General features: G+C 43.0%; 2 protein-coding genes across 3 annotated transcripts; both read right to left on the reverse strand.

The window, feature by feature from the left end:
• Positions 1–1,835: 1,835 nt before the first annotated feature.
• Positions 1,836–9,511, reverse strand: NUP35 (nucleoporin 35). Of its 2 annotated transcripts, none has more exons than XM_079982316.1 (9): positions 9,355–9,511; positions 7,961–8,131; positions 5,935–6,062; positions 5,034–5,094; positions 4,233–4,374; positions 3,543–3,612; positions 3,310–3,438; positions 2,514–2,678; positions 1,836–2,403 (listed from the first exon to the last, which is right to left on the reverse strand). In XM_079982316.1, the coding sequence occupies exons 1-9, from the start codon at positions 9,386–9,388 to the stop codon at positions 2,326–2,328; spliced, it is 978 nt and encodes a 325-aa protein (XP_079838442.1). In that variant the 5' UTR covers positions 9,389–9,511; the 3' UTR covers positions 1,836–2,325. The 2 variants fall into 2 exon arrangements, with proteins under 2 accessions (XP_079838442.1, XP_079838441.1); XM_079982315.1 differs by lacking the exon at positions 9,355–9,511 and adding an exon at positions 8,962–9,120.
• A 3,925-nt stretch (positions 9,512–13,436) lies between these two features.
• On the reverse strand, positions 13,437–17,879 carry DUSP19 (dual specificity phosphatase 19). Its single transcript, XM_079983253.1, has 4 exons — positions 17,402–17,879; positions 17,104–17,150; positions 16,202–16,354; positions 13,437–13,904 (listed from the first exon to the last, which is right to left on the reverse strand). The coding sequence occupies exons 1-4, from the start codon at positions 17,625–17,627 to the stop codon at positions 13,698–13,700; spliced, it is 633 nt and encodes a 210-aa protein (XP_079839379.1). The 5' UTR covers positions 17,628–17,879; the 3' UTR covers positions 13,437–13,697.
• Between the last annotated feature and the right edge of the window lie 255 nt (positions 17,880–18,134).

Consider the following 18,134-nt stretch of genomic DNA (forward strand, 5'->3'; position numbering starts at 1 on the left):
TCCTGCAATTTGGTCAGACTCATGTTGGTAGCTTCGAGAACACTGTCCAACCATCTCGTCCTCGGTCGTCCCCTTCTCCTTGTGCCCTCCATCTTTCCCAACATCAGGGTCTTTTCCAGGGAGTCTTCTCTTCTCATGAGGTGGCCAAAGTATTGGAGCCTCAGCTTCACGATCTGTCCTTCCTGTGAGCCATGAAAACCTACAGGTACTAGATCTCAGTGCATTTTTTCTTGGGGTACACATACCCCTAAACATTTTGTGAATCTTTGTACTTTTGTCCATTTGCTGAAATTTCCCCCCCAAATTGAACTATAAAATGGTGATATTTTTGAGTCAAACTTTTTTAAAGAAAAAAAGCACTTGTAAAACTTAAGTGGAAAAAGTCAGATGAAGCCTGTGTGCAAAGCTGGTATATTTCTTGTTACTAATGAATCAGTATTTCTGTAACCATCTTAAGTTTCAGTTCAAGAATACTAGGCTTTATAGGTGTCTTAACACAAAGCTATCTTAGGCCTGCAGGTTACACACAGCTTTGACAAAAATGAGTTGAACGGAAGATCTAGTACATGTAATTATTGCTACTCTGTGGATCCATGCAATTTGCTCTGAAGTGAAAGGGTTTTTAAACAGCATGCTAACACTCTGCAAAGGCTGCCAGTAAGATGAGATGAGACACAACTCAACAAAATGGTTCATTAACGATGCAGAGCATGTTACTATTACACTTTATGAAAGCTTTAAATATTGATGATTTTTCTTCATCTGAAGTGCTTATCTGATGCCTTTCAGTCGGCACACAGGTAAAGTTCCTAAGTCTACATAGATAAAATGCAACATCAGTTTTCACTGTTCTCAAGAACTAGAGATGTCAAGTAGCAATTACAGAGCTATGTGACTCCCACCTTCGCTCCCACATCATCTAGCTTAAAATGCCAAGATACCAGAGGATTAATAATTCCAGAGGGGTACCTGTATGCCAGCTGGGAGCACAAAGTAGGGAAGCCAAATAAAAAAGGAACTCTTGTTGCACTTCAAAGATGAATAAACTCCTTATAGGTGTTCATGGACTGATCTGTGTTCACGCTATTGCATAGAGAATAACCTCTTTGCCCCAGTAGCTAGCTCATGTTAAGAACTCCATATAATGTAGTTTTAGGTATCTGCCATGATAGAAAAGTGAGAAAATAAAGTCTACTTCATTTGCACAATTTTCCAATTGCAGGGCTACAGGCAGATAAATTAATGAAGCAGCAGCATTTAAGCCATATTGCCACAGTATCTGGAGGGGGAATTTGTTGTCAGGACTAAATTCTAGGCACCCCTGCTGGTTGGCACATTCCTGCAAAGTATTAGACAAGGTTGCTTTGTATTCTTGCCATTATTCATTTTGTTGTACACCGCTCAAAAATATGTATGTGATTTAGCGAGCAAACCTTTATTCCCTGACAAGGGTAAGAGAGAAAGATCTGTCCTGGGCCCTGCAATTATACTGCTGCCAAGACAGGAAAGAAGCAGCATCTACCTTTTCCCCTCTTATTGACTGCAATGTGAGGGGATTTACATTCATAGCCCGAGGGCTGCTATAGCGTTCATGGGCATGGCCAGGGGAACAGGGGCACTCTGGATACAGTGGCATGGCATCCTGCCAGCAGTCCTCCCTCTCAGCTGGCATTTAGCCTGCTTAAGTCTCTAGGTGAACCTAGGATTGCTCCCCAAGTTACCTAGAAGGTTTTGTAGTGACATTTGTACAGATCTGATGTTTATTTGAATTGAATGACTTATATAAACCAGAGGCAGCTCACAAATCAATAGCACCACAATTTTTTTTATTAAGAAAGATACAAAAAGGTTTGACACTTGCAGATTAAGAAACAACCTGTCCAATCAAGTTTATATAAACACGATTGTGTTTGGAACAACATTCAAATTAAAGTATTTGGTTTAAAACTAGCAAAATCTATGCCAGCATTTTATGCAGCAACCTCTAGAGAGTTTATACCACATTTCCAGAAGAGAAATAAAACCATGAGAAATTACAGTGTTACCACGTCCTGAAACCAAGACTTGCTTGTCAGGTAAAAGTTCATTTTTACTTGAACCATGCATTCACTATAGAAGGTAAGACTATTAAACACTGGTTTCAACTGTTTAACATCTTAAGAATAAAGTGTAAATCCAGCTGCCGGTTAAAGTGCAAATTACATGTGTGCCAAGTTCTTTTTCAGAAGGCAGAGGTGATGTTGAAATGCTGCCATTAATGGTTATACAACTAACCAGAGGCACTGACAGCCTATTACAAGCTCCAGCTAAGTTTAGTTCCTTTTGCTACCAGCCAAACATGTATTCCAGAGCTTTGGAGACAATGCTTTCATCTTTCCTTGGAGTCTGTCTGTCAGAAACCACCTAAAAAAGAAACACACACAAAGTAGCAGATTTGTATATTCTAAATGAACAAATACTAGTTCCTTTAATCCAGCGCTAAAGGTGACTTTTTCACAGTATTCCCTAAATACCTGGTAGTCACTGGTTGATGCTTTATAAGCTGTAGCAAGAGGTCTCATAGTAGAGATTCTTTGAGCACTTGAAGGCTGCACTGGTGTGCCCAGTGTTTTCATTGGTGGCGTAAAGGCTGAAGATGGGGATGATACAGTGCATCTGTCTGTGCTTTCCATCACATTCTGCAAACAGAGATCAAGTAGTCCATTCAGACAAAGTAGTTATCAGAGTCCAAGCATTTTTGGAAGCCTAAGAAAGTAAGGTTTCATCACTAGAACTAGTCTCCCTTCTCACTGAAGAGACAGTACAGAAGAGTTCACTTACTGGAACTTGTCTTATTACCAAACTGTGCTAGTGAAATATGTCAACAGTGATTTAACAAGCCATGAGGGCATGATACCAAACACAGACATGGCTGAGGAATACAGGATCATTAGAATGAGGAATTAGGCTGAGGAATACAGGATCATCTACCCAATTCTCCGCATTGTTATTCCTACTATGTCCTGTATTGGTAGTTCCTCATGTTATCACATCAGGCCAAACTTCAAATTAAGATCATTGAGGGACTCTGCTAAAGTGCATTGAGGTGCTCGGCTAAAGTGTATTGACATACAGAAATTGCCAATCTGTGCAAGACAAAAATGGTGGTCACGGGATTAAGAGTCATCCACACTTTGTGACAAAGTCCAGAATTTTTATACAGGCATCTTACGCTTGTTTAACTTACACAATCACAACTTTGCACAGGTGGTGATGAGTAAATAAGTAAGTAAGTAAGTGAATGAATGAATGAATATTAAATCAACTTACTTTATCTATACAAGGCTTCACTCCAATCATGATGGATTCACCAAAAATTCTTCCATCTTTGCTCAAGGCTTTCCGGGCTTGCAATTTCGACTGATAGTGAATATGCATCCAGTTTCCTGTGTTAGACATCTGTAAAGTTTAGTAGAAAGCAGTAAGGTTTAGACAGTAAGCTAAGCATAATGGCTGAGCTTCATTTTTATATATATAAAAAAGAGGTACTAATCTAGACTTACAACATGCTTTAAAATGTTTCCATACTGTGCAAACTGTAGTAGGATGTACGAAGCAGATGCTTGAGGAAACCTGAAATATAGACAGGGAAGAGTTGCATCACCAATTAAAAAACAGAAATAAAATTTAACCACTCAAAATTCAGTCAACATTAAACCACTGGCAGTGCATCCAGAAGGGCAGATCAGTGTCACCTGTATCTCCAAACACTGCCAAACCTGCTACCTATTTCCCATCCCTACATTTTAGTTTGTCTCATGGAGTAAGATGGGAAAAGGAGGGGGGGGGTCAAAACACAGCACAGTTTAGCCCAAGTACAGTACTAGAATATTGAAGTCCAAATACTTCTGTTTAGCATTGATTGTAGACCAGGATGTGTTTCACAGTGTACAGTTAGAAGAGTAAAGATGAAGAATTAAGATGTTTAGAATGTTTCAATTGTCCTATTGTATAAACTTTACTATGCTAATAAACAATGAATCTCCTAAATTAATAAAACATGAATAGCCAAGACCAAACACCAAATATAAGAGGAATCTGAACACACATCATCCAAGTTGTATGATCTGCAGAAATCCTCATGTCTCATCTCTTATAGAAGCAAGCCTGTTAAGACCCATGTTTAAATGAGTACACGCTCATCCCTGGCAACATAACCACCTCTCAGTCTTACAGAACTGCAGCTCACTTACCCAAACACTGTTACCCAAGTGTCATCTAGATGATCATCTGATGTTAGGGCATCTCCTTGAGTATAGAATGGATCTAGTTGAGCTGGAGACATTGTGCTCTTCCTGGGTTGTGCAAGAGTCGCTGGACTGAACACACTGGCACCTGTCAAATTGTGGTAAGATGCACCTCAACTATCACTATAGTTAAAACTGAACTAGGCATTTTAATTTGAAACAAAGAGCAAACACTATGCATTAACACTAGAACTCAAGTAACAAGAATTATACTGTTGTTAACATGTTAGAATAGTAGGAAAAAGCTGCTAGTGTTGACAATGGCATCTCAAAAGCCAGTAGAATAGCTCAACCTCCCTCTATGACTAACGTTCTACACAAGAACGGTTCTAGGAGCAAGCTATCCCATCTGCCATTAAGCAGATCATTTATACTCTGGATCCCATTCGCATCCAGAGGTACCGCTGTAGTAGTAGAATCTCAGAGCAATATTTTCACTTCTGAAGACAAACTGTATCTGGCATCATGACAACAACTTTGCTACTATCTCTCTGCCTACTTCATAACAGAAGCCAAGGCTCAGTTAATGTGCACCAGGCTATCAGGCCTACAGGAACATTTTACATTGCAAACCTATACATATTCTCTCATAAGTAAGTCTTATTGATTTTAATGAGGTTTACTCCCAGGGAGATTGGTATAGGATTGCAGCCTTTGTCAGTGCCACATGCAGATGTCTGGTTTGCCTATAGAAAAAGCCTATGATTAGCATGCTAGAGCACTATATGAAGCAGTATGATGTCCTACCTGTTCCAGGAGTCACTGGCATAGATCCAACAAGTGGACTCTGCGTCACTGAAAAGCTGACCTGCATTAAAGTGCAGAACTTGGTTTGAAGCTGTTTTGAAAGTCAGAAAATTAACTATTCTGCACCACTTAGATAACATTTCCACAGTAAAAATCAGACAATATTAGAGATTAAAAACTTGAACAGGCATGCATGTATCTACTGAACTGCTGTGAAAGGGGGTATCTTCTATGTCCTTTTTAGAACTAACAAAACTGAACTGACTACTAAAAGTATAGTTAAATGGTACATGGTATTAGGACTCCTTTTACACATCTCCTCCAAATCCCCATTTTGCATTCTGGCTACCATATTTAGCCCCAGTTGATATACAACTCTTCTGCAATACTGAGATGCAGACAAGGTTCATCATCAGCCACAGAGGATAAAGTTAGGCAAAACTAATAGATGGATATTTCAGCCTACATATTTTCCAGCAACATAGCAATTATAGTGTGAACTCATCTCTCTACATCTCATCTACCAGGCTGACCCTAGTAACAAGCTGACAGTACCATTCCAATTGCCATATATACATATACATATACGCATGTGCACACACACATGCACACAGAGAGAGAGAGAGAGCGCGCAATTGCTTGTGCACCTTTATTTGCCTTTAGAACTGATGTATAGCCCACTAAAAATTAACATAATGATGAAAGCAAGTTTTAAAATATTTTCCACACTGAACATACAAGATGACACACAATCTAAACTGCTTAGCATACTGGAAGCACTTAGTTTTTCCCACCCACAGCAAATGTATCCAACAGCTGAAATGTCTATCAAGCTAGAGAAGAATGAGAATTAGTTACCACAAACAGGTTTAACTTTGCAACCTCATTAATGGTCACTTACGGGCCTTCTTGAAGTCAGAGGTGTTGATCCAAGACCTGGGCTGGCTACTTCATCATATATACTTCTAACTGGTGGAGCACCACCTTTATCTTTGTGTGTTGGAACTACTGGCTGTGGAGGAGACCCACCTAAATGAAATACAGCACAACATTACAAGCTGCTGCTGGTGTGTCCTTCTTTCTGATCCTAAACATTTTTTTACACCCAAACCAGGTATACAATTCTTCCAAAACTAGGCTTTATTAGGAACGGACATGCATTATGATTTAAATGAATGAAACCTTGGTAATGTAATCAACTGCTGGCATAGTATTAAGGTAATTCCTGCCATTTATTGGGAATTAAAATACAAATCCATTTTGTTGTCCAACAGGTCAATTGCAATCTACCAGTCAATTGTTTCCCTGGTCGATCCTGGACAATCGTGGGACCCCGGTGCCCCTCCCCCAATAATTATTCCATCTTTGCTCAAGGCTTTCCGGGCTTGCAATTTCGACTGACAGTGAATATGCATCCATTTTCCTGCGTTAAGACATCTGTAAAGTTTAGTGGGAAGCAGTGGTCCCCCAAAAAGCTCAACAACTTTAATGGGTAGATCACTGCCAGTTTTTTTATAGTGGGAGTAGATCACAGTCTCTTGGAAGTTGGATACCCCTGGTTTATATGATGCAACATCTCTAGCAGCACCATCAGATTACCTGAGGAGGAGCACTTTGAGAAGGGTGGGAAGGGTGGGAAATTCTCTCTCTCTCTCTCTCTCTCTCTCTCACACACACACACACACACAGCAAGGGGGAAAACATGGCTGGCACTTGCAAATGGGAAAGCCCTAGTTTTCAATGCCTTCATTTTTAAAAATTAAAATTCTAACAATGAGGAAGTATTCACTATTGAATTCTTCTGTCTGAAAATATTCACAAGTATTCCAATGAAATAATTTCCAGTAACAGTTTGAAATTAAGTTCAGGGCATTTTACTGTACGTCGTCCCCATCCCCCCCATCAAGTAGTTCACTTTGGGTTACTGGGTGGGATGCAATATTTATACAGCGTATGAATTTAATGTGACATACTTCTAAGGCTTTGCTTATGAAATACAAGTAAAACACAATGAATCTAATCCAAATACAGTGGAACCTCGTGTTACATACCATCCTCTTAGTGAACACGTTGGGTTACGAGCTCCGCTAACCTGGAAGCAGATGCTCCGCTAACCCGGAACTTTGCCCCGGGATGCGAGCGGAAGTCGCACGGCAGCAGCGCGGCAGGCGCCATTAGCGAAAGCGCACCTCATGTTACGAGCGGTTTCGGCTTAAGAACGGACCTCCAGAACAAATTAAGTTCGTAACCAGAGGTACCACTATAGACAGACTCTTGATAAGGCAGGAGTACATCCAAATACGCAGGGACGCAGGTGGCGCTGTGGGTTAAAGCCTCAGCGCCTAGGGCTTGCCGATCGAAAGGTCGGCGGTTCAAATCCCTGCGGCGGGGTGCGCTCCCGCTGCTCGGTCCCAGCGCCTGCCAACCTAGCAGTTCGAAAGCACCTCCGGGTGCAAGTAGATAAATAGGAACCGCTTACCAGCGGGAAGGTAAACGGCGTTTCCGTGTGTGGCTCTGGCTCGCCAGAGCAGCGATGTCACGCTGGCCACGTGACCCGGAAGTGTCTTCGGACAGCGCTGGCCCCTGGCCTCTTGAGTGAGATGGGCGCACAACCCCCGAGTCTGTCAAGACTGGCCCGTACGGGCAGGGGTACCTTTACCTTTACCTTACATCCAAATAATGAATGGGATCTAATTGGTTTTGACAGCAGCCTCCCTTCTTTGCAAGTGATTTTGGGTCTAACAGCAAATAAAGGAGGTCAATCACTGTGCTTAAAACATGCAACAATGGTACTTTATTTAGCCTCTGATCCTTGGAGCTAAAGGCAGGAGGTACCAGTATATTTGAACTGTAGCACACCAAAATGGATAGGCACACTCTTCCCCTACCACCCCAATACTAGAGGTTTCAGTTCAGAACCAACTTACCAGCATGCATTGGTGACCTCACTTCCATCACACCAACGGAAGGGCCGCTGAAGGATCGAGGCTGGGGCGTCACAGGAGTTGGTAAATCGCCCATCAAAAATCCAGGCAGGAATTGAGCACCAGCACCAGGCTTGGGAGAGGTAGGGGAACCCAATGTCATTGGCTCAGTACCTGCATTGGGAAAGGGTGTGCATGGCTTACTAAGTCTCCACAGACTGAATGATCTAGCTATCCCCAAACACAACTTTAGAGAAATACTGTAAAAGGTGATCCAAAACAGTTAGCTAACCAACTCATTTAAAGGTCTAGTCATCTAAAGAGGTCAACACACAAAGAAAAACAAGGAGCAGGCAATACCTTTAACAAAATACAAAATGGCAGCATCAATGTAGCTGCCCCATTTTATCTAACAATGCTCTGAGGGTAATTGACAGAACAGTGAACTAGCCTGAAGATCTTATTTTAGCTTTTCAGAAGTTTCAAGATTATTGTTGTTACTTTTTCTTAACGATAATTGTATTGCTTTTTATTACTTTGAGAGTTTGTTTCTATTAACAGCAAGCAATGCTTCATTTTCATGAAATAAACACAGGCAACCCTCATTTACGCAGGGGTTACATTCCAAACCCCCATGCGTGCCATTGCACCTTCAGGTCAAGAGGAGACCCTCCCCGAGCCCGAAGATGATGCCCCCTTCAACCTCTGGGGTCTCCTCACAAGCTAGAGGTGCAGCAGGGCTTTGCTGAGGCTCATCAAGCCTCTCTCCCCCCACACACTTATTGATTTCCAGGGCCGCTCATATGCACGGTTACACGTGAATTGAACACGTGTAAATGGGGGAATCCCTTCAAACAACATCACTCATATGCTTCACAAGGAAACAGGAATTATTATTATTATTATTATTAAATTTGTATCCCACCCTTTAACTACAGATCTCAGGGCAGTTCACAAGATAAAAATCCACAGGGTCCAAATATTACTTCCCCTGCAGGACGCACCTGAGCCAACAGGCCTAAAGGTCAACGTAACTTCCCGACCAGGGGCCGAGGTGGTCGTCTGAACGCGCATGAAGACATCTTGGGGTTTCATGGCTGCCGGCGATGGGCTGGAGAACCAGGGAGCTTATCTCCCCCCGCCCCCCACTCGCCCCAAAGCAGTCAAGGAATCCCGCGTTCCGACGCCAAAGTGACGTCACAGCCACCGGTCGCCAGGAAGAGGCCCCGCCCCTCCCCACCCGAGGCAGAACTGAGCCACGCCCCCTCCCACGCCACGGCTTCAGGGCGGCCGTTAAACGGCCACAAACTTCTCAGGCGGGGAGAGGAGCGGCAGGAGCCGGAAAGCGAACCCGCCGAGAGAGACACCCTCAAGGCTCGGCCCAGAGGTAAACTCACCCACGGAAGAGGAGGAAGGCAGAGACAGCTCCATGGCGAAAGCAGCCGCGCGACCCACTACACACACCCGACTCCTGCCCTCAGCTTGCCGCTTTCAAATGCAGCGCAAGCGCAGCGCCGTGGTTGGGAAAACGTCACTTCCCTTCCGAGAGCAGCGAGCGTCTTCACTTCCGCCATAGAGAGGAGAACGACGCGGTCTTTTCTACGCATTTCTTCTCTATGGTCCGTCCATCTCTCCCTCCCTCCCTCCCTCCCCTCCCCGAAACACACATTCTCACTGCGATGTCAAAACACTTAACATTTTAAGGCATAGCAAGGGGGTGCTAATAGGGGGACAAGAAGGATTTTTTTAACGAGGCTGCGATTTGTGTGTGTTCTTCTGCCCCACAAGAGGAAGAAAAGAGAACTCAGGATGCAGCTCTGCACTCCCTCACTTGGAAGGAAGCCTTACTGAAACCAACATTTGGGCCAGTGTTTCCCAAACTTGGGGCGCCAGCTGTTTTTGGACTACAACTCCAAATATCCCTAGCTGGCAAGATCAGTGGACAGGGATGATGGGAATTGTAGTCTAAAAGCAGCTGGAAAACCAACACTGCTTTAGACATTTGCTAAATTGCCTTGCCATGTTCTTTCAAACTCAGGTCTTTAAACATGTTCAGTTTAAGTTCTTGAATGCTTTTTGGGCTAATGATGGTGTAATTAAATTGTTGTCGCCCTCCTATTGCAAATGCAATATGAGTTGGGTTGAGGAAAGGAAGGCTTATGCTGAGAAACAGGAGCATTACTCACAAGTAAAAGTGCCTGAACTGGTGGTGACTGACCAGGGACAAGACCTTGGTTTGGAGTCCAAGTGGACGGCTCAATCAAGATTCAGTGTGTGTGTGAAAAAGACAGATTCAATGCTAGGGGTCATTGGTGAAGGAACTGAAAATAAAACTTCCAACATCGTGCCGTTATACAAATCAATGGTGTGACTGCATTCGGAATGATGTGTTCTAGTGGCCTCAACTCAAAAAAGGCAACCAAAATGATTGAGGAGATGGAGCAGTTCTTGTATGCAAAGGTGCAAAGGTTAGATAGGTTTGTTTGTAAAACAACCAGTGGAGAGACCATTCAAAAAGAGGGAAATGACACTTTTGGATTCCCATTCTTCACAGCCAGAAGGAAATAAAATGCATAGGTTTCAGACTGGCATCCAGCTCCAGACCTGAGTTTTCTAGCACTTTTCCTCCCCAGCCTTTTCCCGAAAGACCTGAATGCAACTCCACTTCGAAGCTGTTTTGAACCAGAGCATTTATGTAGAATGGAAACACATTGCAGCATTTTGTTACAAGTCTCACTCGTAATGTCTTATCGAACAGTTTGTCTCTAGAACATCCCTCATGTCTTCTTTCTAGCTTACGTAGAAGCAAAGGCCAGGTTGCCAGGGCAACCCACGAATTCACTGAACAAATCCTGTGATGTGGATGTTTAAAAATAAAGATCATTGTGTTGAATCTGGTCAAATCTGACTGCCGATTGTGTGGGGATCTGCTGTTAGCTGCACAAGGGGTTAGCTAGTGTATAATAGAACATGTGGGACGCAGGTGGCGCTGTGGGTTAAAGCCTCAGCGCCTAGGGCTTGCCGTTCGAAAGGTCGGCGGTTCGAATCCCTGCGGCGGGGTGCGCTCCCGCTGCTCGGTCCCAGCGCCTGCCAACCTAGCAGTTCGAAAGCACCTCCGGGTGCAAGTAGATAAATAGGGACCGCTTACCAGCGGGAAGGTAAACGGCGTTTCCGTGTGCGGCTCTGGCTCTGGCTCTGGCCAGAGCAGCTTCGTCACGCTGGCCACGTGACCCGGAAGTGTCTCCGGACAGCGCTGGCCCCTGGCCTCTTAAGTGAGATGGGCGCACAACCCCAGAGTCTGTCAAGACTGGCCTGTACGGGCAGGGGTACCTTTACCTTTACCTTTAATAGAACATGAACAACAGAGGTCATAGGAGCCAACTCCTAGGGGCCAAGGTCCCTTCGCCCTCTCCCATAAAATATTTGACAGAGCCAGGCCCCGCCCAAAGTTGATGGGCATTGCCATTCAAATGGGGGGGGGGAGTGTCATGTCATATCATGAGATCGACTATGTGAGCGTGTCATGTCATGTGATCAGTTACCTCCCTCCTGCCCCATATTTTATTCAAGTGGGCAGCCCTGAGAGAGGTTCTGTGGAAGGCCAAGGAAAGATGCTAATCAGGACAAATCATGATGCGGATACATCATTCACTGGATTGTCGTCATTTTAAGATGTACTAATAGCAAACCTATGTGCTGAGTTATACCCATGCAGCTAAAGCAACAATACTGAAAAACAAGTGGTATTTCTTTTTTTAGAGTTATTGGACCCTGCTCTTCAGCCAAAAAGGCTCCTTGACCGGCTTAGAATCAAAACAGGACAGTCCCTATCTGTAGACTTACAATATAGTCGAATCTTGGATCCCAAACGCCCTGGAACTCAGATGTTTTGGCTCCTGAACGCCGCAAACCCGGAAGTGATTGTTCCGGTTTGTGAACATTCTTTTGGAACCTGAACATCTGATGAGGCTTCTGCGGCTTCTGATTGGCTGCAGGAGCTTTCTGCAGCCAATCAGAAGCCGTGATTTGGTTTTGGAAGTCAAATGGACTTCCGGAACGGATTCTGTTCGACTTCCGAGGTACAACTGTAAAATAAAATGATGCGCAAGGGAAAAGCAATAGGGAGGGAAGAGCAAAATCAAAATTCAGTCATCCCTTTCTAAACAGTTGTGCCTATAATGACCAGCTGATACAGCTTATGGGCAGGATGTGCCTGTTGGAGCTTGGCCTCCAGCAAAGCTGACAAAATAAGCCCCGATTCCTACCTCTCCCACTGAGGCCCCTGCTTTTGACTATGCATTTGCTGCTGGTCCCGCAAATCCTTATTTGCCTGCTGTGGAATCTGGTCCCTGCCTCTTTTGAACCACAGGTCCATCTCTACCTTACTCTGACTGCCAGACTCACCTTGGGTTCTGGAGCCCAACAATCTACTGCCTGATCCCACTGAGTTCTAACACACCCACATTCTGATAAGAATCGGCTCTTGAGATAAAACTGGTCCTGAACAGAATGCCTTACTAAGGAGGCTGAATTATTTTATAAACAGGTAATAAAGGTGAAATGGGCTGGGAACAGGTCACATGAAAAATTGACTCCTCCTATCTTTGCCTAGGGACGCAGGTGGCGCTGTGGGTTAAAGCCTCAGCGCCTAGGGCTTGCCGATCGAAAGGTCGGCGGTTCGAATCCCTGCGGCGGGGTGCGCTCCCGCTGCTCGGTCCCAGCGCCTGCCAACCTAGCAGTTCGAAAGCACCTCCGGGTGCAAGTAGATAAATAGGGACCGCTTACCAGCGGGAAGGTAAACGGCGTTTCCGTGTGCAGCTCTCGCTCACCAGAGCAGCGATGTCACGCTGGCCACGTGACCCGGAAGTGTCTCCGGACAGCGCTGGCCCCTGGCCTCTTAAGTGAGATGGGCACACAACCCCAGAGTCTGTCAAGACTGGCCCGTACGGGCAGGGGTACCTTTACTTTTTATCTTTGCCTACCTGAGCTGTAAGAGTCTTTTTGGAGGCCTTAATCCAGGTGCTCCCAGAAAAGTGAAGTGAGGCTGGTGGCTATGAAAGAGAAGGCCTTTTTGGTAGTGTCACATTGGCAATGGAGTAGCCTCCCAGAGGGTCTCTCTTGGTATCTCCTCTATGGCACCAGGTGAAGGCCTGTTTACTCACCCAAGCTTTTAATTGGGTTTTAAACATAGGCTTTTTTCTTTTATTGTTTTTATTGTTTTAAATGATTTTTGCATTGTTTTGCTAATAGCCTGCCCAAAAAATAATTTTTGCTGGTCAGCTATAACATTATAATACAAATACTAATGTGAAAGCTTTAATTCTGTTATCCTAAGCAAACTTCTATCAGTAGAAAAACATTACAAGTGATGTAACCTTGCTGGTGCTTTTGTTACTGTTCTATATTACTTGTAGATTTCCGTGGTTCTAATTAAACAAATACTTTTTTAAAAGGGATGAAACAACCACCAAACCAATGAGGCTTTGCAAATCCATTTTGATTCTTTATTGTTCTATCCCCTTTTTTGAAAATTAAAAAACCACAGAATATTTATTTTGAGGTGTTGTGAACTTAAAATTATACAACAAATAGAGTGAAGCTAACTTTATAACAACAGTTTTAGAGGTCTAATTCAGGGCATCTCATTACAACGCAGTAAAAAAAGAAAAACCAACAGCTTCTCTCAGTACAGTGCAAGCACAAAGGCAATTTTTTTCCTCTTTCATAATTATATATTGTTTTAGGTTTCCATGCTTTTATTATTGCACTGATAGTATTTGTGGAGTTGCTCCATGAAGCCAGGATTTGGACAGATAGCAGGTCTTGCATTTTTCACCAAAGAAAAAGCCCTGGAAAAATTGAGTCCTTCTGAGTGCATTAGGAAGCCTATGATGATAGCTGCTGCGCGAGAGACTCCTGCATTACAGTGAACTAGTACCACACCATCCTCCAAGAGAAACAAAGAGAGAGAGAGAGCACATTTAGAAAACCATTATCAATAACAACTGATTTCATGCCATTTTCTCTACTGGTAAAGCATTCTAAGCGCCAATCCAAGAGCAAATTGTTCCACCCATATATATATATATATATATATATATATATATATATATAAAATAGCATCATCAAATGTAGATCTTACAATATTACACACGTTTGCCTTCTGTTTCATATACTGATCTTGAATTTCTAGTAAGCGGCATGCACTCAAAGATCCTTCCACTGAACAGATAAGTGAGTACTATCAGTCTTGCCTGTACTGATCACTTGCTGGGAGAAGTTGGTTAAAGGGAGGATCAATTCCAGTCATTCTATCTCCCAAATAGGTGCCTGATATCTAATCAGCTTTTGCTGATTGTATAGAAACTAACAGGATAATTTCCCGTTCTGCCATCTGTGTTAAATTAAGTACCCACTTCCAAGTTTAAACTAACTACCGTTTGTCATTATGTCCAAACTGGAAACTGTGGTTAGTTTCAACTGTGATTCATTGGAACAAATCAAGACCAGAAAGCATGGTTTCTGTATCAATAAATCATAGTTTAAACTAACCACAGTTTGCTCTTTTGGAAAGTATCCACAAAACTGCAGTTGGTTTTAACCAACTTCCTCTGATCTCTTCCTCAGATACACGCCAAAGGATGAGAAGAGAGAGCCTGTCTCTGAGACCAGAGTGGACCTGTTCACAATCTAATGCTTTATTAATTTGTCCTGCTTTATTTGGTGGAGAGTTTTAATCAGAAGTGAATAAATTATGCTATTTTTCCTACGGTAACAAAAGCATCTTGTATTATGAAGCATTAGTATAGTTAGAAAAGATTATATGGGTATTCTTGAGTATAAAGGACTAATCAAACAATTAAACCTCCGAGGTAGAACAGTGACACTAAGCTACTTTGAATGGCAAATCTAATTTAGAAGGGAAGTGGAAACCGTAACTTGAAACCTCAAGGAGGGCATGAAATGAACACACGTTTCAGGTAACTTGTAAACAATATGCTGTGTTCCTTCCTTCTAAAATAACACAAAGCTTGGTGGAGCAGTATTATCTTCCTCAATTCCAGACTATGTAAATAATGAAAATCTCATGGAATCACCTGGAGTTAGATTTGAAAAGCCAAGATATTGTCAGTTTTTAGCATCAAACATGCTGATTATGGGAAATGGCTCAAGCTTTGTTTTCCTTGAACAAGTGGTTATGTACAAGAAGTGCCTTTCAAAAATAATTATTCTAATACAGTGGTACCTTGGGTTAAGAACTTAATTCGTTCTGGAGGCCCATTCTTAACCTGAAACGGTTCTTAACTTGAGGTACCACTTTAGCTAATGGGGCCTTCTCACTGCTGCTACTGTTCTCATCTTGAAGCAAAGTTCTTAACCCAAGGTACTATTTCTGGGTTAGCAGATTCTGTAACCTGAAGCATCTGTAACCTGAGGTACCACTGTATAGAATTCTACCTTTCCTTATCAAAACGTATGTGGGGGAAATTATATTTCTGTTTGCACACCAAAACTTCCTCTCCCTCTCCTCTCTCCACCTGCCCTCTCCAAATCTGCTTCAAAGGGTTGCAAAAAAACTTAAGACAGATTATGGGGAGTTGCAGTGGTGGAAAGGGAGATGAGAAAGAAGGGCATTTCTGCTGTATGGCCAGAAGTCTTTGTGCTAACGGAACTACCTCACAGGTGTTGGCATCTCCAGTAATGATTGTTATGTCCAACACAGTGTGGTCAGATTTATCAATAAATGCTATGGAGATGTTAGCAGATCCAACAACATCAGCAAAAAGGAGAAACTTCTGGATTTACATGCTGGATTTCAGTCTGGAGGAGAGCATCACTTAGCTTCAGCGACTGAAGGCTTTCTGAGCCTTCCATCCTCAAAGTTCTGTAACGGCATCATTTCATTTTCATGGAACAGCTAGTTCCATCTAGTTCCATTTGGAGTTCCATCCAGCTAATTCCATCCAGCTAGTTCCATTTGGAGAATCGAAAACATTTTGCAATGTAAATTTAAAATACCCTGTTTTGTTAATCACAGTATTCATTTAGTGATTAACAAGTCCTTAAAGGGATCCGGAGCGAGCTTGTGTGAAGTACAATTTGATGTTTCTATAACAGTATTTAAGAGTGGAAGCTCAAAGAATTTTAATTTATCTTAAGAATGCGTGCAGTGTAAAATATGTACATTTGCTCACACACACCCTGCCTCCAAGCACTCATTAATGACTCACAGCAACAATTTACCTTTAATTTGACTTGCTCAATGAATTCAAAACATTCAGGGAAATAGGAGGCAATGTCAGTCTCTGGCAGGTCAAGAATAGGAATGGTCTTATATATGTAGTCATTGGGGAAGGCATTTGCAACTCCATAGGCTACGTTGAGAACGTGGGTAACCTAAAATACAAAAGAGAAATCAAGACAGAGGCAGCTTTGTAACCTCTACATTCTGGCATGGCTGAGGACCTCAGTCAACAACAGCTGAGCAATCTTTCACAAAGGCTATCATGCTTCCATTTTATTTCTTGAATCCAAGTTCAAAACTGCAATGAAATTAAATATTTTGTTATACACAAATATTAAACCAGGCCCTACAAAGCTTAATGAATGTGACCTAATGGAGCTGAAGAATAATGTAAGACTAAGAGAAGCCCACTTTAACCCACACTTGCAGACACAGTCACCTCAATCCTAAACATATTAGTTGAAGGCTATAGGGGCAATTAAAGCATTGGAACTAAATCCCAGTGAGTTCAGTACTGCCTACTTTCGAGTGTAGCTATGCATAGGATTGCAGTTTAACATTTAAGTAGAACTTACTGCCATCTAAGTGTGAGTAGGATCCATTTCCGTTATCTTCTGTCTTGTATAAGGAGTCATATAGTCTTACATTTTGCAATTCCTTCAAATGCTGAGCAACGTAAGTTTCAAATAAACTAAAAACAACAACCCTACTGCCAGATATCCAACATTCACAAGGCCATTGAAATCAATGGGTGTAAGTCACTTAAGTCCATTTATTCCAAGGGCTCTACTCCGAGTATGACTTAGCTGGCGATGCCCCTTTGAAAAGTTCAATCTCTTTAACACGAGACAGCTTTTTAATAATGGTGATTACGTTTTTAAAACCCACATAGCTTCATTACCCTGTATTTTTGCATTGTCTCCAGGTCATGGGCAGCATCTTGTGACCCTGTGAGGAGAGAACAACATTTTATTCGGTAACCTGGGCAAGGAGTAAGAAACAGAGCGCAAGACCACCCAGCCTATTTCGGATGAAGCCACGGGCTTGTTTCAAATAACACTGAAAGGTGAGTGGCAGAGGCCATAACATTTTACAAGAGCTAGGAAAGATGAAACCCTTAAATGTCTTGCAAGTCTATTAAAGCAGGCAGATCAATATATAAATACAAGCTTCCTAATAATACCCATATGCATCCGTACCAAGCAACAGCCAGGGCTTCACCACACCAACTTGAAGATCCAGACTCAGGTCTTGCACATAACCACAGCCATCCCCATCGTTACCATCCGCTACTTCCACCACGTGCATCCGAGCATCCTTCCAGGTCTCTATGATTCTCTTCCCACTTAGAGTAGTCACTCTGGTGCATTGTTTCTTCAGATTAGTCCTGGAGAAAGATTTGATTTCCTGGGTGAGCGAGTGCATTACATGGGCAAAGAAGCCTTCAAGCTAGTAATAGCAAAGGAGGAGAAAACAGGGGGGGTGTGGGGAAAGAAAGCCTCTTTGCCTATGGCTCTTTCTTTCCGCGGTGGTGCGTAGATCTTTTCCAGCCTTTCACACAGTGCGTGCCCTGAACGCAGTGGCACCCTGCCTAGGAGAGTCAGTCTGCTAGAAGCAGGCTGGCAGGCAAAGAGAAAGAAAGCTTGTGTACTCTATTCAGCTTCCTTTTTCTAAGACCTTTGTGTAAGGCGGCTTTCCATTGGCCACAGGGAAGTGCTTCTGGATTGGTTCAGAGCCCTTTTGTGCCAAGCAGAGAGAAATCTCTCCCGGCTGCCGGATGAAATAACACACAGCTAGCCGCACACACTGAGATCTGCTCACACTTCCTCTCGTTTTCCATATCCCTTTGTGGCTGGCAAACCACAGTGTACAGACACCTTTCAAAATGCAAAGTTGAAACGTGCGCTGAAATATTGGAGAGAGGGCATGTTC

Source organism: Podarcis cretensis, assembly GCF_951804945.1.
Source record: "Podarcis cretensis genome assembly, chromosome: 1".
NCBI classification, from domain to species: Eukaryota; Metazoa; Chordata; class Lepidosauria; order Squamata; family Lacertidae; genus Podarcis; species Podarcis cretensis.